General features: G+C 49.1%; 11 protein-coding genes across 11 annotated transcripts; 7 read left to right on the top strand and 4 right to left on the bottom strand.

Annotated features, from left to right (window-relative positions):
* Positions 1-448: 448 nt before the first annotated feature.
* On the top strand, positions 449-1,465 carry FIESC28_07746 (uncharacterized protein; the record flags this gene model as incomplete). Its single annotated transcript, XM_031161886.1, has 2 exons — positions 449-949; positions 1,112-1,465. The coding sequence occupies 2 exons, from the start codon at positions 449-451 to the stop codon at positions 1,463-1,465; spliced, it is 855 nt and encodes a 284-aa protein (XP_031014002.1).
* Positions 1,466-1,755: 290 nt separating this feature from the next.
* Positions 1,756-2,750, bottom strand: FIESC28_07745 (uncharacterized protein; the record flags this gene model as incomplete). The annotated part of the gene is made up of 5 exons (XM_031161885.1): positions 1,756-2,357; positions 2,409-2,482; positions 2,529-2,574; positions 2,624-2,674; positions 2,738-2,750. The coding sequence occupies 5 exons, from the start codon at positions 2,748-2,750 to the stop codon at positions 1,756-1,758; spliced, it is 786 nt and encodes a 261-aa protein (XP_031014001.1).
* A 425-nt stretch (positions 2,751-3,175) lies between these two features.
* FIESC28_07744 (uncharacterized protein) lies at positions 3,176-3,778 on the top strand (the record flags this gene model as incomplete). The annotated part of the gene is made up of 1 exon (XM_031161884.1): positions 3,176-3,778. The coding sequence occupies one exon, from the start codon at positions 3,176-3,178 to the stop codon at positions 3,776-3,778; it is 603 nt and encodes a 200-aa protein (XP_031014000.1).
* A 2,634-nt stretch (positions 3,779-6,412) lies between these two features.
* FIESC28_07743 (uncharacterized protein) lies at positions 6,413-7,959 on the top strand (the record flags this gene model as incomplete). Its single annotated transcript, XM_031161883.1, has 4 exons — positions 6,413-6,496; positions 6,544-6,860; positions 6,908-7,585; positions 7,638-7,959. 4 exons carry the CDS (start codon positions 6,413-6,415, stop codon positions 7,957-7,959), a joined length of 1,401 nt encoding a protein of 466 aa, XP_031013999.1.
* A 572-nt stretch (positions 7,960-8,531) lies between these two features.
* Positions 8,532-10,910, bottom strand: FIESC28_07742 (uncharacterized protein; the record flags this gene model as incomplete). Its single annotated transcript, XM_031161882.1, has 4 exons — positions 8,532-9,178; positions 9,226-9,337; positions 9,386-10,108; positions 10,158-10,910. 4 exons carry the CDS (start codon positions 10,908-10,910, stop codon positions 8,532-8,534), a joined length of 2,235 nt encoding a protein of 744 aa, XP_031013998.1.
* A 1,812-nt stretch (positions 10,911-12,722) lies between these two features.
* On the top strand, positions 12,723-13,880 carry FIESC28_07741 (uncharacterized protein; the record flags this gene model as incomplete). Its single annotated transcript, XM_031161881.1, has 1 exon — positions 12,723-13,880. The coding sequence occupies one exon, from the start codon at positions 12,723-12,725 to the stop codon at positions 13,878-13,880; it is 1,158 nt and encodes a 385-aa protein (XP_031013997.1).
* Positions 13,881-14,145: 265 nt separating this feature from the next.
* Positions 14,146-14,573, bottom strand: FIESC28_07740 (uncharacterized protein; the record flags this gene model as incomplete). Its single annotated transcript, XM_031161880.1, has 3 exons — positions 14,146-14,312; positions 14,370-14,468; positions 14,522-14,573. The coding sequence occupies 3 exons, from the start codon at positions 14,571-14,573 to the stop codon at positions 14,146-14,148; spliced, it is 318 nt and encodes a 105-aa protein (XP_031013996.1).
* Positions 14,574-17,301: 2,728 nt separating this feature from the next.
* FIESC28_07739 (uncharacterized protein) lies at positions 17,302-18,219 on the top strand (the record flags this gene model as incomplete). Its single annotated transcript, XM_031161879.1, has 1 exon — positions 17,302-18,219. The coding sequence occupies one exon, from the start codon at positions 17,302-17,304 to the stop codon at positions 18,217-18,219; it is 918 nt and encodes a 305-aa protein (XP_031013995.1).
* A 729-nt stretch (positions 18,220-18,948) lies between these two features.
* On the top strand, positions 18,949-19,983 carry FIESC28_07738 (uncharacterized protein; the record flags this gene model as incomplete). Its single annotated transcript, XM_031161878.1, has 5 exons — positions 18,949-18,969; positions 19,184-19,319; positions 19,430-19,483; positions 19,536-19,794; positions 19,845-19,983. 5 exons carry the CDS (start codon positions 18,949-18,951, stop codon positions 19,981-19,983), a joined length of 609 nt encoding a protein of 202 aa, XP_031013994.1.
* Positions 19,984-21,245: 1,262 nt separating this feature from the next.
* FIESC28_07737 (uncharacterized protein) lies at positions 21,246-21,854 on the top strand (the record flags this gene model as incomplete). The annotated part of the gene is made up of 1 exon (XM_031161877.1): positions 21,246-21,854. One exon carries the CDS (start codon positions 21,246-21,248, stop codon positions 21,852-21,854), a length of 609 nt encoding a protein of 202 aa, XP_031013993.1.
* A 991-nt stretch (positions 21,855-22,845) lies between these two features.
* Positions 22,846-23,244, bottom strand: FIESC28_07736 (uncharacterized protein; the record flags this gene model as incomplete). Its single annotated transcript, XM_031161876.1, has 1 exon — positions 22,846-23,244. The coding sequence occupies one exon, from the start codon at positions 23,242-23,244 to the stop codon at positions 22,846-22,848; it is 399 nt and encodes a 132-aa protein (XP_031013992.1).
* Positions 23,245-26,123: the final 2,879 nt, after the last annotated feature.

Below are 26,123 nucleotides of genomic sequence, written 5' to 3'. Positions count from 1 at the left end.
TAGACGTGAATCAAGGGATAATTCTCGGCTATGGGGGACCCAAAAGAATGTTGGAATAATTAGAAAACAGATTTGTAAAGGGATAAACCTCAGCTCTGGCGTATGACGTCGGAGTGTCACTGTAATTAGTCTTGGTTGACGATGTAGGAAGGGTCCTAATGAGCGCCCCGCGGCAGCGTCATCTTGCGCCTTATCGATAAGCTGGTCACAGCACAGCAAAGCCCAAGAATGCTCAACCGTGCCTATGAACAGGACCTGACCTACCTTATGAAACTTGACATCACATCCATACCAAGCCAATATCGATCACACGACATTCGATCATCTTTGCAGCATACGACATAGCTCAAGAAGCCCCTTGTCGATCAAATCCCTTAAGCTATCTAGCACCAGCATTGTCACCCACGCATTGAATTGTGCCCAACCTCAAAACACCATACCCACCACCATGAGTCGACAAACACCACGAAAAGCGCGACACAGCAGACAGCCATCGAATCGCATACCAGCCGTCTCCGACTACGAATCTGATGCCGCAGCTATACATACTGACTCGTACGCGCCACCACCTCCACGTACAAACACCGAACTCAACCTCTCTGTGCTCCAGCGCTATCTCCCCACTATCCACACGATTCTTAGCATAGCCGCCAATGCTGTCATCTACACATTTGATAGCAGTACTGAGGGCTGGAAAAAGTCTGGTGTTGAAGGTACCATGTTCGTCTGCGCGCAAAGTCCACTGCCTGAAGATCCTGGCCAACGACCACGAGCTTGCGTCTTTGTCCTCAACAGAAGAGGCCTGGACAACGTGATCGTAGATCTATCGCGGGTGTCTCATGCCGAAGTTTCTGGTGAGCTCGTCATTATGAAGGTCGAGGGCGATTGGGAAGAGGGCGACAACGTCATGGGAGTGTGGATCCACAACGACCGGGATGAGACGAGAGAGGTGAACGCTGCTATCATCCAAGAAGCTTGGAAGATTGCACGCTCTGCTGGTCCTGTTGAGTCACAAGGACCTGAGGCTGGTCCAGCCATGCAGGCCATGGGCAGACGACTAAGTCTAAGCGATCTGTTTGGATCGGGGAATGGTTTTAATGCTGGACACTAGGTGGCGTCCGTCATGGTCCATGGAAAGCCCGAAGCTGAAGACTCAGAGTCTGAAACGAAGAACGAAGACGTGAAGGGGAAGGGGAAGGGGAGGCAGAAGGCAGAAGATTCGACACTCAAACCAGAGGCCATTGAGCATGAGTCAGAGCCAGAACATGAGGTACAAGAGGTGGATGTACCCAAGACTAAGGATTCGAAAGGCAAGAGATCAGAATCAAAGGGTCCGAAGGTTCAAGAGTCAGAAGTTGAGGATACCAAGATCGGGGACACCAAGATCGATGGAGCACAGCTTAAGCTGCCAGAGAGTGAGAAGTCCGAGTCGGCGGGATCAGAGTCTGATGTTGATACCGCATAAGCCAGTCTTACGACAGAGGTGCTGGCGAAAAGGATATTCTATAATTCAGTATGAGCCTGTAGCTGGATGGGGCTACAAACTGATTAGTTATTCAGCAAGGTGTTCGCCCAAGAGCAAAGCACATAATAATAAAATCATAGCAAGTGGTCTGCCTATATATGGTACAACGTGATAAAGCCAACTAGAATCTATTTGCTCATGAATCTTCATGATACTAGCACATGCCTATAAACAAAAACTGATCCGTACGCCGTTCCCCAATCCTGATAAGACGTAAATCCAATTAAAGCTTATACCGTACCGCTGATGCTTAACTCGCGAATCTCCTGCAAAACCTGCTCCACTCGGGCGTCCAATTGTCCCTCAGCATACTGATCTCTCGTGTCAGCATCCAGGTATTGCTGTACCTGCGCCATACGCGAATAAGCTTCTGCGCAGAACCGCAGCTGGATCTTTACGAGAGCTTCGAAAGTGGGGTCTAGGTACGGTACTCGGAGTTCGATAAGCTGAGGGAGTTCAGTGCTTAGCTGCTCGTTCAACTGCTCGTAAGCCTGCTTGGCCATCTCCATTTCCTTTTCGGTACGGGGCAGCTTTGTGGCGTCCTTATCAGGCTTCTCGGCGAGCTTCTTTACTTTCGCACGGAGCGCGTCGTAGTCAAGCAGTTTGTGGGCGCGCTTCTTGATTGCCTCGTTGACATCGGGAAAGTAAGCGCAGAATCGTGTGATTGGGTCGAGGACGGTTGTTCGGTACGGGCCATCGAGGGCTTTAATGGTTTCGGCGTCCAGATCCTCGACCGCCTGTTTATAACTCCTGCTAACACCATCTTTCGCGCCTGAATCGCCGTAGAAAGCATCTATCGTTTCGGCAATTCGCATTTGCGATGCGGTCATGGCTGTGTCGGGTTTTAGTATCTGAAGCTCTATGCGGTGAGCAACAAGCCTACCTCGGAGAGAATCAAGATAACCCTTTGATTCTTTTTGTAGTCGCAAAGCAGCTGCCTCCATAGTCTTGAATCGTCTGTTTCCGTTAGATGTTGTCCTCCAATGGCTCTCGTATTGCTGACCTCTCTTCGACTTCGTAATCACGATCGTTTGTCTTTTCCACATGCCCTACAACACAATCAGCTTCATCCATGGATAAGTGTTACAATTCGCATACCCGTCTTCATCATAACCTGCGTCGTCGCGCGGTTGACATTCTTCTTAAACCCTGCCTCATGTTAGACCCCTCTGCTCGATTCCATTCCTGATTGCGGGGTGATGGCTCTCGTACCCGCCCACGACATATTGAAAGATTATGTTTATAGAATTAATCTGCTCGCTTCGATTAAGGGGACGGTTCGGCAGGAAGTTGTGAGTGCGCTCGAGGGTATCGTTGACTTGCTGATGGTATCACAGGAGGTGGATGGCAATAAACATGGAAGTTGGGTTAAGAGTGACGACAAAACTGGAGCTCAGCCACAGTAGTGCCTGGCAGCCCAATCGAAGGTGAACGACGTCAGCGATGGGGCTGTGTTGGATCCCTCCAATTGGAGACACGTGATCACGCGTGGGTTCTCATCTCTGAACAGCCTTATGGAAAGAGTTTGACGATCTGTTTCAATAGGGTCGCGTTCTGGGGCAGGAAAAAGTTGAAACACACAGACAAAGCAATTGATCACATCAGATCCATCCAAGGTGTTCAACTTTTCTCCGACCCTGTCTCACCAGCATGTTCAATCCTCGGTTCCTGGTTGTTAGCTTGGGAAATCCCTTGCCGAAATACCAGAGTCTTCATTCTGCTGGTCACTTTGCTATCAACGGCCTCGCCAACGTTTTACGCCATCCTTCATTTGAGGAGACGAATTTCGGTGGCCAATCATGCCTGGTATCTCAAGGCCCAAAGTATACTCTAGTTCAATCACCTACACTTATGAACATCTCTGGACACTTTGTTGCTCGTGCTTGGAAAGAAATGGTCAATCGACATGATCCTTCGTCACTTGCATTGATCATCGTACATGACGAACTCGAGTTGAAACAGGGGGTTGTTCAACCTAGAGCTTGGGATCGAAGTCCCAAGGGGCACAATGGCATAAAGGACATCAAGAAACGGCTTTCGCAGGATAAGTATCCTTCCTCACCATTTGTACGAATCGGTGTCGGTATTGGAAGACCCCCAAGTGGCGCAAGAGACCCAGACACTATCAGTCGCTATGTTCTCGACCGGATCTCAAACCAGGAGAGGCAGGTTTTCGAGGAGGGCGAAATACCACGCAAGGTTGCTGAGCACCTAATACAAGTGGAAAAGGAATGGGAGGCCCAGCTCGACTGATAGGGCGATCGTATCATCATCAACACCCTAGGACAAAGCTGCAATTATTGCATCATTGTACGGGTGTCTCATGTCGCAGAGCAGCCACTATTTGGGCAGCTGTCTATTCCCAGACATGGCGCAATGTCAATCTTGCAGCCCGTCGGAGCTTAAGACCTACGACAGGCGCATATCGACCTAGAGCTGAAGACTGCTCAACAAGAAGGAGACAACTCGAGCAATCCCAAAGAACTACAGTCCAAAGTCGTACCCAAATGCACTCCAGATCCCTTCTGTGACTCACATGAACTAACCCAAAACCCAGTACTTCATCTTCAGATTGTCCAGCTTCCGGCACTCGATTTGACTGCGAAATGAGAGTCCTGCAATGCTCCTTCACGCAGTGCGCTATTTGCCTTTTGACCTACCTCGTGGCATGCATTTTCTTATCTTGCGCTAAGTACGCCACGGGCGGATTAGCCAGGTCGCAACCATTACTCCCTCTTTTACTCCCTTATCTATGCCAAGTTCAAACAAATATGGCGCCCCTCACTCAGTCTAATGGCTTCTGATCATATCATGTTATGGCCTCAATCACCACACCCATGATGAGCTTGGGTATCACAACATGGAGCTGGACTGAGCTGAACTTGTGCCATCGGCAAATTGCTAGTGCAACATGGCGCCTTGGTATCCGATAAGGCAGAACAAGTGTCGAGATTAACGACTGATGAGTGTCGCTGTACTCTTGGTGTTATACAAATCGGACTAGCAAGGACGTGTTGGTAGGGAAGGTCGTCGTCAAAGCGGCCGGTCGGGATTCTCGCAAATATTATGATCAGCTGGCGAAATGGGCGTCCTGGAAGACGGCAGAGGTTTGAAATCTCCAACATCGAAGTAAGCTCAAGCTTCGAGAACGGCTGGATATACCACGCGACGCAGGTCAAGCTTATATACATGAACGGCGATTATGTCTATCGCTCAGGGCGTCTCGAATAGCGGGTAGTCCGCATGCTGACGCGCGCAACGAAGTTCGATCGAGGACGTTGCGGGCGCAAAAGCATAGTTTACATTGCAAATCCGGGGTAAACTTGTCAACCATATCACTTTTGCAAAATAGTTCCACGACTGTTGCCCCATCTCCGGTGTAGCTCTATTACCAGAACCTCGGGATTCAATATCACAGAAGAACACCATTCAACGTAACATCTAGATCTGGCAGGTCGTACGACAATGCAGAGATTTTGTTATACGACGCTTACTTCTCTCTCTATAATAAGCACTATAAGAGGTTTGAACTAAGCAGGATGCCGATTCCCACCGAACTTTCAACTGCTTGCACATGAAGATATCTATCTACCTGTATCAAGTATCGGCCGAGCGACACGACATACAGGGACAAGGATCATATTCCCTGAGCTCAGGGTCTCGACGCTAAGCGCTCCACCAAACCTGCCAAGAGATAAGAACCGTCCAATTATATACATTCTACGCCGCCTTGATCAACGTCTCTTATTGGAATTCGGCAACCCTGAGGTCGAGTCTGATAAGAAGTATAAACGGCACGGACATGTGTCGGATATGCAGTCCGTCGGGTCTGGGGAAACGCAAGAGTCACTGCATGTCCCAGAAGAAGGTGTCCAGACTTAGGTGTCTCTTCGGAGCTTTTTCGCCATCTAAATTTGGTCTGGTCATCCATTCCGGCATTGTCAGAGTTGATGTCTCTTAGAAGGATCTCAAGCCTAAAATATGCTGGACAACAGCGAATCGGAATATCGAGTTCAACACTGCGATACAATTGCGGCCGCACGCTCCTTCGATTCCTCATCTCAGTCAGAGAGGGGTACGACAAATCAGAAGCATAGTCTTGGTCCGCGTTTCTTCTCTTCCTTCCCGAACATGCACGCCGAATCATCAACTTCTCAAATGCCTGCTACTATGGCCAAGAAAAGATGTTCATCGCGGACCAACTGCCAAGTCAAGACTACGAGACGCGCCCTATAGGCATATCTGAGCTTATCAGTGCAGGCTATTTAGACGTGGGTGTGGCGTCCATCCAACTACGACCGCATCGGAATGCTAGTGTGATAAGCAACATTAGTAGATTGGGTGTGCCAGACTCAGGAACAAGCTAACAGGGGACCGTTCACACAACCAAAACCTCATCTCTGGGACGAAAGGAGTTTCCCAACTCAACGTCAACGCTTCGTCAGAACAAGTTTCGTATTCAAGCTTATCGTTGGTTAAGTTTCGAGCTGTGGAGGATCATCAACTAGTTCTCCTTGGCAGCTGACTCTCAAGCTGGCCGTCATTGACATGTCCCTAATGGACTCGACCGAGATGCCATCAACCCGAGCATGTGGCTCTTTTGGCTCAATCCAACGGAGTGTCCTTCCTGTTGCTGCTTAACCTACGGGCGTCTTATCAAGCATCCCCCACACTATCTGCCATACCCTCCCCTGGTCGCCATGTCCAATGTGTCTTGGCTCGTCGCGAGCTACTCGGGGTTTTTGTGGTTTAAATAACTATCAAGCCTTCCAATCCCGGGTTCCTTGTCCTCCCTCATCCCATTCTCTTTAGCTGTAAGACTTGATCTGGACTTGCACCAGATTTAGATCAAGAGCTTGCGCCTCAGCAGCGCATAGTGTTGTCGCGATGGCGTCTACTTACAATGGCACCTCTGACTCTGCCGATGATGGCTACTCTTCTGGTGTCTCGGATCTCAACGTCTTCTACGAGGTATGTTCTGCTGGAATAGCTGCAGGACCTCGACTAATGCTGTGTAGACGGGCCACTTGGTCTTTCTGGTCACCTGCGCCGTCCTCGTTCTTCTCATGATTCCCGGCGTGGGTTTCTTCTACAGTGGACTTGCTCGACGTAAATCGGCCCTGACTCTGATTCTTTTGTCCATGATTTCAGTCGCTGTTATCAGCTTCCAGTGGTTCTTCTGGGGTTACTCCTTGACCTTTTCGCGAACTGGAAATGCCTTCTTGGGTGATCTTACTCAGTTTGGTCTCATGGAGACACTCGCCCAGCCCAATGGTTCTGATGCTCTCCCTGACATTCTCTTTTGTTTGTACCAGGGCATGTTTGCTGCCATTACGTGAGTTTCTCTCTAGTTGTCTACTATCGTCATACTAACATTAACAGACCTGCTCTTGCCATTGGTGCCGTGGCAGACAGAGGTCGCATCCTCCCCGCTATTGTTTTCATGTTCCTCTGGTCCACCATCGTCTACGATCCCATCGCCTACTGGACTTGGAACGCCAATGGCTGGCTCTTCAACCTTCCCAGCTACGACTTTGCCGGTGGCGGTCCCGTTCACGTTGCTTCAGGAACATGTGCCCTCGCATACTCCCTCATGCTCGGCAAGCGCACCGGCTACTCTCGCAACAATGGTCTTCCCTACCGTCCTCATAACGTCACACATGTTGTCCTCGGCACAGTCTTCCTTTGGATCGGATGGTTTGGCTTCAACGGCGGTTCCGCCCTTGCTATGAACATCCGTGCCGTCATGGCATGCTATGTGACCAACCTGGCTGCCTCATGCGGTGCCATCGCCTGGATTCTTCTTGATTATCGCCTAGAGAAGAAGTGGAGTACCATCGGTTTCTGTTCCGGTGCCATCTCCGGCCTCGTTGCTATCACTCCCGCCGCTGGCTTTGTCAAGCCATGGGGTGCGGTCATCATCGGAGTCTGCGGTGGTGTCATTTGCAACTTCGCTACCAAGCTCAAGTTCCTTATCAACATCGACGATAGTCTTGATATTTTTGCTATCCACGGTGTCGGTGGAATGGTTGGTAACATTCTCACTGGTATCTTTGGAACGTACGTCTCTCATCATCTTTCTTTGCATAAACCATTCGCTAACTCCCTACAGGAAATCTATCGCTTCTCTTGATGGCGCAGAATATGATCCCATCGGCTGGGTTGACAGCAACTTTGTTCAGCTGGGCTACCAGATTGCTGGCACTCTAGCCTGCTTTGCCTGGTCCTTTGTGTTGACCTGCATTCTACTCTTCCTTCTCAACCTCATTCCTGGTCTGTCCCTGCGTGTTTCTCCCGAGGAGGAGGAACTTGGCACGGATGATGGACAGTTGGGCGAGTTTGCGTATGACTATGTTGAGATGACCCGTCACATGGCTGACAGCACTCATCCTAACTCTGATGCAAGTGCGCGAACAAGTCACGAGAAGGTTTAGAGCTGTTAAGTGAGGGATACGATAATATTCAAATTGTCAAGGTCAAGGATAAAGCTCATTAGTGTGGCTCATTTCCTAAGTTAGAAGTAATATACCATTGTAATATCATTGAAGCAAGCTGTCATCAAAGTTCACAAACGCAGCAACAACTTATACATAATGTCCAAGATAAGGTCATAGTTTTACATCACTCAACACAATATATTGCAACCTCTACGGGTGCTTAAACTCCTATCAAAGCTGTACATAAAACCAAAGCTCATGAATGCGGATGATCAATTGTCGTCGCCATCCTTTCCTATCTGTGCCCTCTGTGGTATAAGTATACTGGTCTTTGCCGTTAAAGTCATTACCGCAAACCGCGGCTCGTAGGGGAAGTAAACGCAAAACTCCTTGACACGCTCTGTCCCGTCTAGTCATACCGTCCGTGTGCGAGCACGCTTAATCTAATTCTGAGACTGTCAGCCACTTGTCAAAATGTCACAAGATCCGCACGTACCGTGAACAGGAAATGAAAACACAAAACAAATCTGATAGCGCCGTCTATGTATACTAAAGCAACGTCTCGTCATTCAGTTCGTCGTGTCAGATTGATCCCCATTCTCTTGCGGTCGGTGGATCGTCGCTGTGCTTGCGCCAGTGGGGGACTCCCGATTTGTAGATGCACCATGGCCCAGAGGTGCTGCGCTAGCCTGACTGGTCGAGTTTTGTGGCATTCCGTCTTCTAATATGTTGTTAATGGTGTTCTGAAAGAATATCGGACTGAGCACTCTTGGATCCTGTCGTAAGAATGGCGACGAAGGCAAGAAGCGAGCGAACGAAGGGTAGAATGTAGGGTGCTGACCTATAGGGAAACCTGGGATCGGAGGAGGTACAGGGATGGTTTGTTGGAAGGCGTTGTTCATCAATCCGTTGGGATTCACGGTTCCGTTGCCGTTAACTGGATTCTGTGCTTGGGCATCCACAATCATCTCACTGCCGTCCAATCCCTCGAAGTCGTTTTCATCATCGACCATCTCATCATCAGCTCCCTCTCCAGTGGGAGCTGCTGGCTGGTTGGCTGAAGCAGCACGTGCTCGATAGCTGACAGTTGCTGCTCGGTTCCAGCTATTATCCCACATATCTTCGAATTGGGGTGAAGTGTTGAGAAAGTCTCGGAATTTGGATACCATGGTGCCAGAGAAAACGCAGAATACGTCTCTTTGGTGTTGGGTGAATTCTACGATCCAGTTAGTGACGGTGTAAGCAAGTCTCGGCGATACATACCAGGAGGAGCTTGCCGGCAGTACGGCTGGAAGTCATCACGTTGGAAGGCGTTGACTCCAGTCAAGCTCAGGTGGGTTAGTCGTGGGCAGGAGTTGAGTAACTTCATAATGCTCTGTAAAGCGTCAGTAATAGCTATGAATTAGACAAAGGCCAAACGAACCTTGAGGGTCAAGTTGACGCAATAACTCAGATGGACTCGCTCGAGGCTAGAGGCGTAGTACTCGTTGCCAACAAGTAATCCGTTGGCGTCTCGTCGCACTCTTGGACGATACGCAGCTTCGGCAAGATGGAAGACTGATTCATCAGTAATAGAGCTACATTTCACCAGGCCGATACGCTTCAACTTGGGCAAGAGTGCCAAGCGCTTGACACTTTCGTCCGTCAGGTTGGTGCAGCAGCCAAGATCAATGTATCGGATACGGTTACAGTTCTGAACCAATTTCTTGACACCCTCGTCGGTGATATTCCCACAGTGACCCAGATGCACGTAATGCAGGTTCTTACCAAGCTTAGAAATAGCATGGACGGCGGTATCAGTGATGTTTCGGCACTTTGCAAGGACAAGGTTGCGAAGGCGAGGGGCCACATCAATGATCTTTTGTACAGCAGCGTCTGTCAAGCGATGACATGAAGTTAGGTCGAGAATACGAAGGTGTTCGAAGGTTCGTCCGTAGGGTAGTGATAGGAAAGCTTCGTCATCGATAAGTTCGCAGTTTGCCAACCGCAACTCCCGTAGACAGTTGCCCTTGACCATAAGGGATGTCACTGGGCCGTTGCCGACGCGAACGCATTGTTGAAGGTCAATTTCTAGGATGTTAGGACAGTTCTCGGCGAAGGCGTGGATGGCATCATCCCGCAACTGGCTGCATTCATTGAGTTTAAGCTAAATTCAATTAGTCATTGCACATGTATAGAACCGTCACAAAACATACCCTCTTGATATAACGACAGCTAGTCGCCAGAGTGATCATGCTCTCATCAGAAATGCTGTCACAACCCGAGATGTTGAGTCCTTGAAGTCGGTTGCAGTGCTTGGCGATGGCGTTGATAGACTGTTCTGTAATGTTCTTGTCGTTGGAAATATCGAGCGCCAACAACGAGTTGCTGTTCTCCACGAGAGCGATCAAGCCGGAATCGGTCAGGTTACGACAGTTTGTAAGAGTCAAACGCTCGACACGAGTACAGACCGAAAGAGGCATTACACTGCCATCGTTGACCTTGTCGGCGAGGGCGGCAAGGTTCAGGCGCTTAATGAAATCGCGGTATCTAAAGGATGGGTTCTGCATCCCCAAGGTCTGGCAGATGCTGGCATGGTTCTTCCAATTTGTGCAAGCGGGACGGTGCCATAACTGATCCACGGTGTTCCGAGCCCAGCGTTTGCAAACAAGCATGCAGTGAAATAAGTCGGAGGTGGCACTAAGCTTGGCAAACACGCTGATGAGGATCTCGTTTGGCAACCGAAGAACGGGCGGTTGGCAGTCGTCCTCGACCTGCATATCTTGAAAGTTGGGTACGCCTATACTCGACTGCGAGTCGTTGCCTCCAAGAAAAAAGTCGGATTCTTCGTTGTCGGCTGGCGCGGGGGAGGTTGACGAGGATGATGATCGTGAGTCTTCCCGCTCGTCGGCGGGGGCAGGACTCGGCCTCGCACTCGCAGCGACAGAAGGAGTGGCAGCTGCGGCCATTTTGTCGACGTTCGAGGAAAGAAGCGCTTTACGGAGACGCGAGAACGATTCAGAGCTTTATGTGGTGACGTCTTTCGGTGTGATTGTTTGGGCAGGATTAAGGCGGGAGGGAAATCAGGGATCACAAGGGTGATTCTTAAGCAGCGGCAGTGGGCGGTTCCAAGGCTCCTTCTAGGTACAGGCGGTCGGCGGCAAGAAGTAGCGATGCGAAAGCAATATGATGTTTCTCGTCGTAGCCCAGAATCAATACCGCGACCAAGAAATTTTCGGTGATGGCCGTTGAAAAGAATGGCGGCAGGAGTTGAATTAGGTTGGATGAATCAAGTTGACATGGAAGGTCAAGAGCCAAAACCAAAACGGGCAGTGGATTTTTGGGCGAGTAGGATGGATAGATTAGGTCGGCTTTGGGCGCAGTACCTAACTTAGTGGGCGGCGGTAGCGTAGCTGACTGGGGTACCTCGAAAGCAAGGAAACCAACACTTATGACACAGCCAAATGATGAAGAAACACAAGTATATATCCACGGCGAGCGGCACGACGGGATTCGGGGCGTTTATGTTTTGTCACTGTCCTGCACTTGGCGATTTGTTTCAGCCGCGTCCCCTGCAAATTGCCGCTATCTATCCGTAGACTCTCTTGATCTTGATGACTGATTCCCGTCCGATGAGACCAGCCCAGGCCAGATGATCCTCAGCCCAAGTCTCCTCTTTACGTCGTAGTCGGGCGGGATGGCCGTGGTGGGGTTGGGGTTGGGGTTTGACACGGTCTTTTTTTGTCGTTTAGGTCTGTTTAGGTCAGGGGTTTGAGGTCTGCGGGTCTGTGATCTGTGATGGTGATGGTGATGGTCGTGTGTGACTGACTTAGTCTAATGTTTTGATGGTTTCAATGCAAGGAATGATACATGTTTCAGAATACCGCGTGCTTGGTTCATGCAGCTGGAAAACACGGTCTAGTTCTGTTTCTTTTAGGCACAAGCCGATCCAATAATTATAAACCATCACGTTACGACAAACTAATATATTTGAATGAACTCTGCTATATAATTAAAATCGCGCTCGTTGCCATCTTCAAGATCGTAAACGCCGTGATTCTCAGGTAGGTGATAGCTGCGGGGAAAGATGACAGGCATGGATGCATTCACACACATGAAGGAGGTAAGCACGGCGATTTGATTTGAGGTTGAGAACAGCTAAGAGCACAAATCAATCTCCTTCTGCAGGTGGCTTGGACCGATAATAGTCCTAAGAGACATGATTTAAAGTGCCAGGTTGATATACGTATCCGGGTTACAGAAGTAGGTCAATAAATATTGTCCAGAACTAATGAAAAGAAATGACTGATGGTTTAGACTTATTCATGATCGAATTCGCGCATGAAACAAAAGTCACGCTCTAGTTGCAGGTGAGATACAGATAGACATGGTGCAATATTGGTTCGGTTACGCATTAGCGAGGGCTCTTCCTGTTGTTGAACACTCTGCATCATGAGCAATAAACCCATCTCCGCCATGACGTTCTAAACCTGGAGAACCATGATCCCTCCACTTCCAAAAAAACCCTAGCTACAGGGTAAGACCCTCGCGATGGCATCGCTGACGTAGCCGTCGATTAAGCTTGTCAATCAATTTAGTGGGGCTGTCGCTCGGATTGGGTTTACCCGTCTGTTCCGCAACTTTCTGAGGTGATCGCAGGTTCCTGACTAGCAACCTAGACCATCACCATCGAGGTCTATCGTTTTGCCCATTGTTCAGATTGACGTTGCTTTTTGTTCGCCTGCGGTTTGATACCTCGATATCTCTTCCTGAACCCCGCGATGCTCCGTCCCACAACCCTCCGCCCTGCGCTTCGCGCATCAGCCCATGCCAGATGCGCCATCCCACTAACGACTCGCCGGACTCTATTCTCCCAACGATCAAGCCGATTGACCGATGACCTCGACGTGAACCAGCTCAATTCGAAGCGACGAGATTACGAGCAAAACCGAACAGCTTTCTTGGCTGCCGGTGCCATTGCCGGTATCGTTTCCTTCGTCTACACAGCATGGAAGCTCAAAAAGGCCATCGAAGCACAGGGAGAAAAAGAGAAGGCAGCGATCAAGTGCGATACCGAAGTGCCCAAGGAGATTTTTAAGACAGAGGCGGGCGAGAAGCGAAAGGTGGTTATTCATGACGAGGACGGAAACGAGGTCGTCCCAACAGGCAACACAACAGTCAAGTTGTTTCCTCGAACATTAGAAGTCGAAAATGTCGGAGCAGCCGGCGATGTAGCTGGTCCAATTGCTGCTGCTGTTACAGACAAGCATGGCACGGAATTCACCTTGGTCGGGTTGGGTACAAGAACAGTCACTTTCCTCGGCTTTGAGGTGTACGTGGTGGGTTTCTACGTCGCTACCCAAGATGTTGAGAAGCTTCAGCGCTACTTGGTCAAGAAGATCAACCCTCTTGCTACAACACTGATTCCTTCCGAAAAGGAGGACCTGAGAAAGGCTCTGCAGGACGCTACTGAGGGTGAGGAGACGTGGAATTCGATTTTGAAGGATGCCGGCTGCCGCTCAGCGTTCCGCATTATTCCCGTTCGAGATACCGACTTCCCCCACATGCGCGACGGTCTCGTTAGAGCTATCCAGGCTCGCTCGGCACGCAACCCCGATTACAACGACGAGACATTCGGAGAGGCCATGAAGCATTTCAAGGTTTTGTTCCAACGAGGCCAAGTAGCCAAGAAGAACGAACTTTTGCTTGTTCGAGACGCGGCCGGAAAGCTGACCATCACTTATAACGACTCCACACGCAAGGAGCCCGTAAAGAACGTTTTGGGAACTGTCGAGGACGAGCGACTCTCAAGGTTGCTGTGGCTCAACTACCTCGCTGGCAACAAGGTTGCGTCAGAGGAGGCCAGGAAGAACATCATCAATGGCGTCATGGAGTTTGTTGAACGACCCGTTGGCACTGTCGCCACTCAGGTTCTGTGAGAGGGTCAAACTTGCAGCAAATAATGTACATACGGAAATTTAGGCATGTACTGTATCACTATAATGCACGCGGATCAAGACAAATGTCGAAGGATCATGAATTCAACTCAATTGGGTCATTTTGCCCAGCTGTAGTACCGTCTAATCTTCAGGTGACGCCATCTATCCATGTCGTATGCGCTCTATAGATGTCTAGAGCCTAGAACTGAGAGCACCAGATATCCTTAGCTCATAATATCGATTTGTCGTTATGGTTTTGTATTTCTTACGCCACGGCATTGGCCTCCTTGATCAGGCTCTCGAGCTTTCCGCCGGACTTCAAGCTCTGGACATCCGAGTTACCACCAATGTGCTGTTGCTTGATGTAGACGTTGGGAACGGTGCGCTGGCCAGAGATCTGCTCTAGAGCGTCTTGCAGGGCAGAGCCATCGGCTGCAGTCTGTTAGCAACCCGTATAATACCTTCAAGACTCCAGGTAGCTAGACTTACAAACTTGATCAAGCTCGAGGAGCTCGTATTTGGTGTTGAGCTCGTCCAGTGTCTTCTTGGTCTGCTTGCAGTAGGGGCAGTAAGACTTGGAGAAGACAACTGCGAAAAAGTCAGTCGTTATTCGATACCCATCTCGTAACGGGATAACATACCAACAGAGTTGTTGTCAATCAGTTGCTGAACCTTGGTTGATGCTTGAGTCATTGTGCCGGGGCTTGTTGCGCGAGTGAAGAATGATCGAAAGAAACTCATAAGGAAGCTTGTGTAGGGGTGGGGGAGGTATTTATTCTAAGTCAATGGGGAAAGAGGGACGAATTGCGCAAGATGTATGGAAGTATGCGCTGTAGCTGAGGGCGAGTTTGCTTTGTCAGTGGCTAAAAAATGCAATGATGCAATCAGCTAAGACGCCCCAGATTAAGTAATCATCCAATATGTGGCTTTGGAATCAATCTGCGATTTGCGTCGCTCTATTGCGCCTCTTCAGTCTACAAACGCCGAATTCGTCACTGCTTATAGTTCTGTTTTCATCATTTCGCTATATATAAGCATAATAGGATATCTAATTTATTGGTGTTGAAAGGAACACCGTAAGCACTTGCGTTGAGTGATCTGCTAACTGCCGTTGAACCCTTGTAAGTAAGCGCAGCCGAAAGATTACCTACATGATGGTGATAAGTAAGCATTTGAATTAGAAGAAGAAATGAAATGTTGAATAATCATAGTGACTGCAAGTAGTTCCAGCTAAACCTCGACATTAGATCCGATGCTGGCCGCCATCATGGGACGGACACGATGAGGAAACCTTCCGTTCTCCATCGCGTAAAGCCGTAAAGCCATGAACGATGGCTTTCTTACTTTTGGCCCAAATCGCTGTAATATGTCCGTAAAGTAATGTCATTCGGTCGCTGTTTATACGTGTTCATTGTTATCAGAGTTCAGCGGCTGAAACAACTTACTTCTGGCTTCTTGAGATTAGACTTCAATAAAAGAGGTCGCAAGTGGTTATAACCTTGAGAAAAAGATTTATTTGCGGCTTGGAGTCAAAAGAAAGGAGGAATGTATCATAATGCCATTGAGTCAACTAGATCGGCCATAATATCGTGAAATGACTCAATAATCCGATTTCTGCACTGTTATTTCGCCTGCAGTAGGGTAAGCGAGCAACGAAAAATGCCCAAGCAGAGGTTTCGAAAGGCACCATGGAAGAGGGACATCAGGAAGAAAGAGGTTCCAGAAACTCTTGTACTTTAGGCAAATGTTTAAATGAATCTCTTTCCAGACTAGCCATCAGTGGTTCGTCTTGATGAGGGTCCTGCTGTGGTCCCTCGGGCTGACTACTACTAGTCATGATAACTCGATCTTGAACCTCCACTCGAAAGGGAGAGAACTAAGCAACAATGGTCCGACAAATGGAGCTTTGTTTTAGTCACGGGTTTATTGCTGTAATTTCCATCTCTTATTGGGCTTTTGTGTACCATGAACGAACAATGATCTAAGACAAGTTTGTGGTGGCTTTGTATACCCACCTTGAAAATACTGACAAACTTCATGATATCTAACATCTGACATCAGCCTAGTGTTCGTAATGGGATCATAGGACTTTGCACAAATGACCAAATTCATGTAGAAATTGAGTCATTATTACAGTTTCTTTTTGAGTTATACATTGCTGTGTTCTACGCGTTACCTGCAACAAATGCTGGCATAAATGACTTCAAGGTTGATAATCTCAAATCTAGTGGCTTCTGAACCCCTTGATTACGATTTCCCGCTAGAACAGTCTGACACATTCCCCCAGCTTTCGATTGCCAATTGTCAGGCCATGGACCTGGAACAGAAGCCCGGCTTGTTGGAGACTCGGAGTCCCCATGCGGCTCTTGGCTTTTTAGTACCCAGGTCCATAGATTATCAAATTTAGAAAAGTTCAAATCTGGCCTCTCCCTTTTTATAGTTAGAAATCTAGATTTTTCATCTGCAACGCAACCTGCAAACTTTGCTATTCTCCAAAAAGGGAAAGAAACGAAACCCCAAGTCTTCAGTGCATATTTCTTGCATTCGATTTGATTCTCGGGGCGACCTCTTGTACAGCACTTGTCCCCTCCCGCCCCCATCTCCACCAATCGCCGGTCTCACGACTTGCAGTTTTCAAGTGTCCCCTAAAAAGCTGCCCGGTTTCCTGCATTGCATCGCCCCGTCATCATCAATACAGAATACGTACAGCGCTTTAGACTCACGCTACAGTCCGGTACTTGGCTTGGACAAAGAAAGACTGACTGACTGACGCCTGAGCCCCTCACGGTGTCACCCTCGAAAGAGCCCAGCCCAGCCCAGCCCGATACACCCGTTTGCCCAGTTTCGCCGTGTACCACTACCGGCTACAGTGGTTTTACACTTCCCCCTACTACCAAGTTACTTGTTTCGTTGCGCAGGACGAAACCAGGCCGACAACTTAGGTTCGGCGCAGACCCTAACTTAGGGGTCGTGATCGTCGCATTCCGCCTGCGATTCGCAAGCTTCTGGTTATCGTTGCACGCCTTGCATCGTAGCCCACCTGTTCTGCTCATCGCTCCACATCAGCCCACGGGTCGATCACAAGAGAACCACCAGTCACTCAGCTTTATCGACCGACCGCCCTGTCGTTACCTTTTCTTCCTGTCCAGGACCTTGGTCAATTGCTGCACTCTTATTCCCATTTGCCTCTAGGGTGTCCTGTCTGGGACCACCTTAGAAACCGTCGAACAAGGTGGATTCCGCCCAAGAAATCGTGGCATCTCCCGGTGCCTTACAAAACGTCACGTCCTACCTCAACGGGGCGCTGGCTAACCTTTCGTCTGCATTTCAAGATTCAGGCGAATACATATCAGACACACTCGGCGTCCCTCCAACCCTCGTCTACAGCAGCCTCGCTGTTCTAGTTGCCGTCCCCCTAACAATGTCGAGATACGGCTGGTCTATTGGCCGCGAACAGATTTCGCCCTACAGTTCTATGCCCAGCGGCGTCCCCGCTGTCACCGACGACGATTTTAGCTACATCACCTCTCAAGATCTTGATGGCGTCACCGAGGACCGATACTATCCCAGATCTCATTCGACAGCACCCCCAGCAATCGAAGACGATGTCCTCCTAATCAAGAATCGCGGCATCACATATCCTGCTCACTTCCCCGCCTATGCGATCGGGGATGGAAAGCTGCGAGTGATAGATGTCAAGGACCGGGTTGGATTGATGATGGAGCTCCCTGAGCGCGGAACTTCACGCATCAAGCTTCTTTACAAGGGAAAGCAACTCAAGGATCCCATGGCGCCAGTCCGCGATTATGGTGTTAAGAACAACAGCGAATTGATGGCCGTTATGCCCGAGATGGAGGATGCAGCCAGCAGTGGCTCGGAGGAAGAAATGGTCATCGTTGATGCTCCCCGGGAAGACAGGAAAACACGTCGCCGCAAGAACAAGCGCAGCAAGAAGAAGGGCATCACCAGTGACGGTGATTCTCTGTCAGGCAGCCCCCGCGACAGTGCTTCCACCTTCGATCACCCAAGATCACCTCCGGCGCCGCCTACATCTACAGGAGCCGCCAGCGGACCCATGAAGGTTCTGGATGATCTCGCTGTTGAGTTCCAGATCAAGTGGCTGCCATTGTGTTCCGACTACATCGAATCCCCACCTTCCGATCCTAAGAAGCGTGAGGAAGATCACCGCAAATTATCTGAAAGTATTATGATGCATATTATGTTGAAGCTGGACGGCGTTGAGGCTGAAGGAATGCCCGAGGTCAGAGCGCGAAGAAAGGACTTGGTCAAGCAGGTTCAAAAGACATTGAAGGATCTGGATACTGCAAAGGAGTCTTGAGCCCGCATTTAAGCGAAGGCGTTGAATTATAGGTGGTCGATTGAAAAGATTGTCTGGTTTGAGTGCACTTGGCGTTATTGGGAACGACTTATCGACTACTACCTGATTGCTCTTGATATAGAACAAGCTGTACAATAGATTCAAGGAATGGCCTTGACGATGATGACAAAGATAGACAGCATTTGAGCAGATTGGCAAGAATTTTGATTGAAATCATCTGACACTGATATCTTGTGCCAAGTAACTGTGTTAATAATCATTGCGATAGACGTATGAAGCCTTGACTGGCAACGATCCCCAGTTATCGCATTCGCATTGCATCATGCTCCAGGTCCAACAGCCCAGATTTGAATCAATCCACGTGACATTCTCGAAGCTGCGGAGACCCCGCTATCAGTCACTTTCCATTTGGCACAAACCTTTAGTGATCCGGAACAACTTCGGCTTTTTGCACCTAGGGCTAACAAACCTAAGCTCTTGCCGACCGTCGCTTGCTCTTCACTGAAGCGTTACCCTATCAGGTTAGCGTACAGACACAACGAGCCCTCTTCGGCCCATGGATTTTTCGCCCTCAATCAGTATCGCGACCACTTGCACCCAACATTCGAGGGACGACTAACCCCAGCAGCACAGGAAATCCAAATCTTCGCCGAGGATTTGTTTGTCTTAGCCGTCGACTGAGCTGCCCTTCTTTTCCTTTTCTTTAATCCCCCAGAAAAGACGGTTACGATGTCCAGCTTCGAGCAAGTTGTGAGTGCCACCGACAGAAAAAACACCAAATCAATATTGCCTTGAGGAAAGACGAGATGCGAGCAACTGGGAGACGTCGGCGATGGGATTGGGGACGCTTTGGGATCTCAACAGTTGGCGCCTGCAACTGTTGTGGGCGTTGCTCGTCACTTGCTTTCAGATGGGAATATTGGTCTTGAAGACGCATTTCGCTGACCGTTGTGTGCGTTTATAGGTTGTCATCGATGGCAAGGGCCATCTCCTTGGCCGACTCGCCTCCATTGTCGCCAAGCAGCTCTTGAGCGGTCAGAAGATCGTTATTGTCCGCTGCGAGGCCCTTAACATCTCCGGCGAGTTCTTCCGCGCGAAGCGTATGTTCATCCCACGATACCACAGACTTTCGATATGTGGCCGAGCATCCTTGGATACAACTACCACAGCGATGCTACTTAAAGAACATCCAAACTGATCATGACAACAGTCAAGTACCACGCCCACCTCCGAAAGATCACACGATACAACCCCACCCGCGGTGGTGAGTCGAAACCGTTCCTCAGCCTCAAACAACAGTCATTGACTCGATATAGGTCCCTTCCACTTCCGTGCTCCTTCCCGAATCTTCTACAAGGCCGTCCGTGGTATGATCCCCCACAAGACTGCCCGCGGTGCCGCCGCTCTCGAGCGCCTTAAGGTCTTCGAGGGTGTCCCCCCTCCCTACGACAAGACCAAGAAGGTCGTCGTTCCCCAGGCTCTCCGTGTCCTCCGTCTCCAGCCCGGCCGCAAGTTCTGCACTGTTGGTCGTCTGTCCCACGAGGTTGGCTGGAAGTACCAGGATGTCGTTGCTCGGTATGTTCTCCCGATGATGTGTCTACTCGACACGCACTAACTCGCCACAGATTGGAGGAGCGAAGAAAGGCTAAGGGCGCTGCTTACTACGAGCGCAAGAAGATCGCTGCCCGACAACTGGCCGATGCTAAGAAGAACGCTGATGTCAAGGAGTCAACCTCCAAGGCTCTTGCCAACTACGGCTACTAAGCTGGCCATATCCCTCGACCTGGGATCTTGCCGGTCTAGGTATAACTTGGCAATGTCTATCATTTCTCGTGCGTTTCATTAGATTGGCGCGGCGGTTCACCAAAGGGATTTACTTGATTTGCTGAGTGATGGCAAGGGTGGCTCGAGGAGTAGATGTCGATTCCCCCCAAAAGAAATGTTCTAAATGAAAAGTCCCCCAACCACGATCCTCGATTTGCCCCATTTGCACTTATCATCCGAGACAAGAAGAATCTAAAGCACAGAGATTCGAAGATTCAACATGATTGAACGCATGAGGATGACCGAGACTCAGTGTGGATACCTCTTCGAACTTGGGTTCATGTGTGAGGCTTTTGATGATTAGGAGGAGGGATATTTCATTAATGAACGTTTGACGGGTCTGGAATTGCCATCAATCCCCTGTTTTATCCAAGGACGCCAGAGTTCGGCGGACGGGTTTTATGAGTGATGGCAATGGGAGGTGATCTTGTTACGCTTCCCTGAAGGGACAGGGTCTCGCATTTTGCACAATAGGAGTAGAAAAGGAAAGGCTCTTGTTTGATCAATTATGATTACATGTGAATGTAATGTGTCTGTTTATTCCTGTTGACGTCAGTGCTTGAGCTTAAGCTCCCAATGAGCGAATGTTTGTCATGAGTGGTATAGTGATGCTGTAAGTTTGTGCGCTTCTGAATTACAAACCTCTGCAGTGGGATTACGCTCTTATGCTCATTTTTTAAACTACCTACTCAGTCTATTTCCTGGTAGATTGATGGAGACCTACTTGAAAGTACCCGTGCTGTCATGACTTGAGTTCATCGGAAGTCTTATGATAACGCTCTTACAACATCTACCACATCATCTAACACGTAGTTCATAACCCGTCTCCTGCTCAGCTTACAATATTAGGTAGCTGGGCATAAGCCAAAATCATTTCAACATCTTCAGTTGATTAGAAACATTATCAAATAAATTGGAGGCTTGATATAAGCTCTTTTTCAGAAAGTCGACTCGTTGTAGGGTAGCACATGTCGGCTTCTGGGTGTCATGTGCCGATAAGATAAGCTTTTAATGTGAGGTGTCCTCACCCACTCTATTACTTTGGGACAGCGGGACAGCATCCAAATACTTTGTCACTTTACACTCCCAACCAGTCACTCTTTTACGACCAAGAGACTTACCAGAAAAGAAAGGAAGAATACCCTTAGAAGATCAAGTCGCATATAAAGAACAAACCCAGAAAACAAACGAAAGCCGTCAACATGTCGGATCTCGACCACTTCGACCTTCTCCCCATTCAGATGGACCCTCAGTCCAAGGCCATCACCTCTCAAAACGCATCGCGCTCTCTGGCTGCCGAACTCGAAGCCCTCAACACCCTCCACCGCTCACTCCTCACCATCGAGCACCCCTCGGGCGCACCCCCGCCTCCTGTGCCCGTCCACCCCAAGCGCACCGCCAATGTGACCAAGCTCCGCGATTCGGGTAACAACGAATACCGCAAGGGCAAGTTCCCTGAGGCCATCAAGTTCTACACATTAGGCGTGCAGATGGCCTTGCAGCGACCCATGTGGGAACCCGCTGCTCTCGTGCGGGAGGAGATCAGCGGCCTGCTTGCCAACAGGGCGCAGGCGCACATGGCCATGCAGAACTGGGCTGAGGGTGCCGTGGATGCGCATGCAAGCGTTGAGGCGCGCTGGGTTGGAAACGCAAAAGCTTGGTGGAGAAGAGGAAGATGTCTGGCTGAGATGGGCAGACTGGAGGAGGCCAGAGACTGGGTCAGAAGAGGACTCGAGGTTGAGGGCGAGGAGGGAGAGCTAGTGCAGCTTTTGAAGGATATCGAGGAGAGGATCGCGAGACAGGAGGCTTAAGTCAAGCATGGTAGTGTGCTTGCCATTGGGCTTATGTGCTGAGACTGAGACGGAGTAGGAGGATTCACCCGAGACATGAGAAGCATAAGCAGAGGCCATGGAGGAAACATGAGTCTCGGTCGGGAAATGCCATCAACACTGGCATATTGATGTTTTATTGACGGCATATTTTATTCGGTCGTGGCTATTACTAGGAGTTTTGTTAATACCGACGCAATGCATTTGATGGATCACACGAATACCCAAACCATCGTAGAACTTCAAGGTGCTCAACTTCACAATATCAAACACCATATAACGAGCTGGCGACTCATGTAGGCATTTACTATAAGTCGTATGCGAAACATAACAGCCACCGAATGTGTATCCATGAATATTATTCGTACAATGCAAAATCTCCACCCTGATCGCTACGCCTGGTAAAATTAAGGAAATGCGAAACCGCCCCTTCCCTTATCCCCATCCATAGCCCTGATCACCTAGTCGCCCGAATTCCATTCCAATGGTTCATGCATCTCATGCCCCATTCCTGCGTGTCTCTGCTACTGTAGTTTCCATCGCAGCATACCATTAAAAAGTAAACAAGAACATATAAAAAGAAAACTAAGAGGAGGGAATTGGACGCCAAAAAGCAGCTATTCCAGCTTCCGTTTCGCATGTGTTTGAAATCATCGAAAAAGATCCATGCTCATGGGCTTTGCGAGTATAAATTAGGGACAGTTGAGGCTGGTTGGCTTGTGGCTCGAATTTCCACACAATTTCCCCCTAGTTGATTGTTGGCGTGTCGCCTTATTCCGTTTGCGAAAAATGCGACAGGAGCAGGACACCGCACGCTACTCTCAGCAGCGAGATCAAGGCCAGACCAGAAAACAAAGTATTTTTGTATCGATGAAATTGAAAAGAGGTTCTCGTTTGCGGGGGTATCTTATCTGCAAGACATTTGCTTTGTTGCGTTTGTTGTAGGTTTTTGGTGGTTCCCTTTTGACAAGCTCTACTCCTTTTCGCTGAGCTTCTCGTTGAGGCTCTGGCCGCGAGGTCGCATGACAGCGTCCTGACCACTCATTCTCCTGTCGAGAGCGCGCTCAAGCTTTGCGCCGAGGGCGAGCTTGCTCATAGTATCTGTCTTCTCATCGGTGAGGGTGACGCGCTGGGAGGAGAGGGCCTTGTTCTCCATGCGGTCGAGGCCAGTAGCGATGTCGCGAATCTCGGCGTGTGCAGAGTCGGTGGTTCCAACAGTAGGAGTCAGTGAAGGAGCCATGCTGTATGTGCTGAAGCGGACCGAGTTGCGGTTCTTGGGAGAGTCAGTGGATGGTTGATCCTTTTCTTTTTCCTTGGTAGGTTGGCGATTGGGTTGGGTATGAGCGTGCGATGAGATCCACGGCTTGGCCATGGTGGGAGATAGATGAGATTGAAGTAGGCACAGACACAGAGGGACGGGACGAAAGCAGTAGACAAGAAAGAGAAGGTAGTTTTGGAAAAGTGAAGGAGGTGACAGGGGAATGTATCAAGGCAGTAATGATGAGCGTGGTGAACAAAGAAGTATGACGACCAAGTGCAAGGTACCGGTCCAGCGCTGGCTGAACCACGCGGCCGGCCAGTCAAAGAGTCACATTTCAGCGGTTTCGGGTTTCGTTTCTCACATTCTCCAACACCGATCACTCAATCAAAGTGGGCAGACGGCAGAACAGAGGAGACTAGAGGCGGAACTAGACGGTACGAGCTTGACCGGGGGGTTCCAAGCCAAGTGGATGTAGGATGGACAAAGGAGAGAATGAGAAAAAGAGAAGATCCGAGCGGGCATAACATACCGAAGGGGCCATGATGGGCCGCGAAGAATCCAAGGAAGCGGGCATTGTGATGATGCGTTGGGTTGTTGTTGAGCGGGTACTATGGATGATTTATGAAACTCGAGACGAGGATTCCCAAGCAAAGGAGAGAAAGGGAGAAGCGAAAGCAAAGATGAAGAAGAGAGTGAGAGGATCCGGATAGATAGTGGGTTTTTGAGTAAAGTGGATAAGGTACTAAGGCAGGTGAAGACGGGACGTAATAATAGCTGGCAGGCCAGTTGTTGATATACAGTAATAGCGAGTGAGACGATGAGTGGGCTTTGACCGTTTTGCTGTCGATTTTATTCAATAATCTCCTTTCTTTTTTCTTTTTTTTTTCTTTTTCTCACTTTTTGACTTTCGGACTTTCTCACAATGGGAAACAAGAAACGGGACGGGATGCAAAGGATAAAAAAGAAAAGGACAAGGGGGGAAAAAGGGGAGAAGAAGATTTGTTGGAGATTAATGGTGGAAGCCAACAAAACGGCACAGGCACGAGTCTCAGCGGCTGGCCCAGTCTCGTCTCGTCTGGTTGCCCCCCGCAGATGGGCTGTTTTACAGGGGGTGTGTGGTACCTACAGAAGTACATGCGCTACCGTTTAGAGGACGGGACGAGACCTGACACACTAAGTAGCTGAAGCTTTCCCAAGAGCCCGCCTTGCAGAGAGATGGACAGTGAACTAGACTGGACTGGACTGAACTCAAAGTCAGTTGAATTTGATGCGATAATGAATCAGCTATACGATATGTTGGTGGAAGATAAATTGATCCATCATGCAAAAATCATCAATTGAAAAAGTTGAGGCCAAGATCATGGGTGTTTCAAAACATTCAAGGGTGAGGCCAGATGGTGCCCCTGTAACGAACACCCCAGGACCCATCATGGTCTCCACCTGCCCTGAATCTCTAGGGGACCTCATCTTCATCTCCACCTTGACTGAGCCGGTGTGATCAACACCAAAAGAATGCCTCATGAGAATCTGACAGCCCTTTTCATTACTGGAATGCTTCTAATGATTCCAGGAAAAACAGGTCTTTGGGAAAACCCGTCTCTTGTGTGTAAGCCCTACCCGCATGTAGACAGGTTGGTCTAGTACAAGTTTTGGGCTTAGGGGGTCATAATGACGATGGTATAGCAGAAACGGAAACAGAGAGGCTCAAGAGGGACAGCCTGATCGTCATTCCCACATGGCATGGTACGGTGGCGACGAGAACGACAAGACATCCTAAGAAAAGAGAGGGGGGGAGAAGCACATGGCTGCTGCAACGATCCTAGCATCACACGTGGTTTGAATTGGAGGGGATGAACTTAATATCATGCATTAAGTTTAACTCGTACAGTAGGTGGTAATATATAGATAAGGTAAGCTGAGCTTGGATGAGCTGGATTCCATGCATGTGGATGTTGCTGAGACTCGTATTGCAGTCCATGTCTGTCAGCAAAGAGATATATCACATTTTCAAAGTGGTCAGCTCAGCTGGACGCTGTTATCTACATATCTTTCGCCCTCGCTATCCGTACACTGGTAGCTTGATTGCAGCAAGCAAAATGGATTGAGCTTCAGGATTTAACCGGTTATACCGAGTGTGTCACTATCGCAAAGATCCAGATTCATCTCGGTCTGTCCAAGGCATCGTCGGAGCCGCCGCTCACTACCCAAAACCGACATAGAACTTAAGCCATCCGTCTGGAATTAGACTTGGGCCTTTTTCTAGTTAAATTGACGGACTCGGTGGCTTTCGGGCTGTTAAATTGGGCCTCAATCGTCGCACCGGTCCGTCTTGAATTACTTTCTTGGCGACTACCTAGGAAGGAGCCTCAAATGTCAGTGTTTGTTTAATATTGGCAAATATTAATAGAACAATACCCAACCTATATGACTATCGAGTCTTGTGTCAGGCCTCACTGATCTTGTTCGTCTTCGGGTTACCGAGGTCAAGAGAATAGTAGGCTATTGGCTGACGTTTCAGCCCATCGCAGATCATCATCACCACAGTTCCTCTTCCATCTTTCCGGTAATGAATGATAGAGTAGGGCGGTCGATTGTACAATGGCTGTTGGTTTCCGAAGAGTTGATAGCTGCATCGCTTGGACGCATCTTCTTCCTGGGCCGCAGAGTGGACTGACTTGAGTCGACTTGTGGCTTGACTACAAAAGTCTATCTCAGACCGAGCGGAGATGGAGATGAGCAGTGCATACATAGTAAGCTGAGAACAAAGTGATAGGCTTTGACAATGTCTTTAAATAGTTTAAATCGATGCTGAGATCACTCATGTTTCTGTTTCTGTAGATGCTATCTGCCAACACAGATTTGAAAGAGGCAGGAGCATGGGCTTCCCGACTGCCGACCAGGACAACTTGACTGATCGTAGATCGTACCTGCCTTGGCTTCGCATCAACGCAAATGGGTACTCAAAAAATAAACAAATCTATTTGCAAAAA

This window comes from Fusarium coffeatum (assembly GCF_003316985.1).
Source record: "Fusarium coffeatum strain FIESC_28 chromosome Unknown BRIP53273_contig_174, whole genome shotgun sequence".
NCBI classification, from domain to species: Eukaryota; Fungi; Ascomycota; class Sordariomycetes; order Hypocreales; family Nectriaceae; genus Fusarium; species Fusarium coffeatum.
This window is presented reverse-complemented; position numbering and strand designations above follow the sequence as displayed.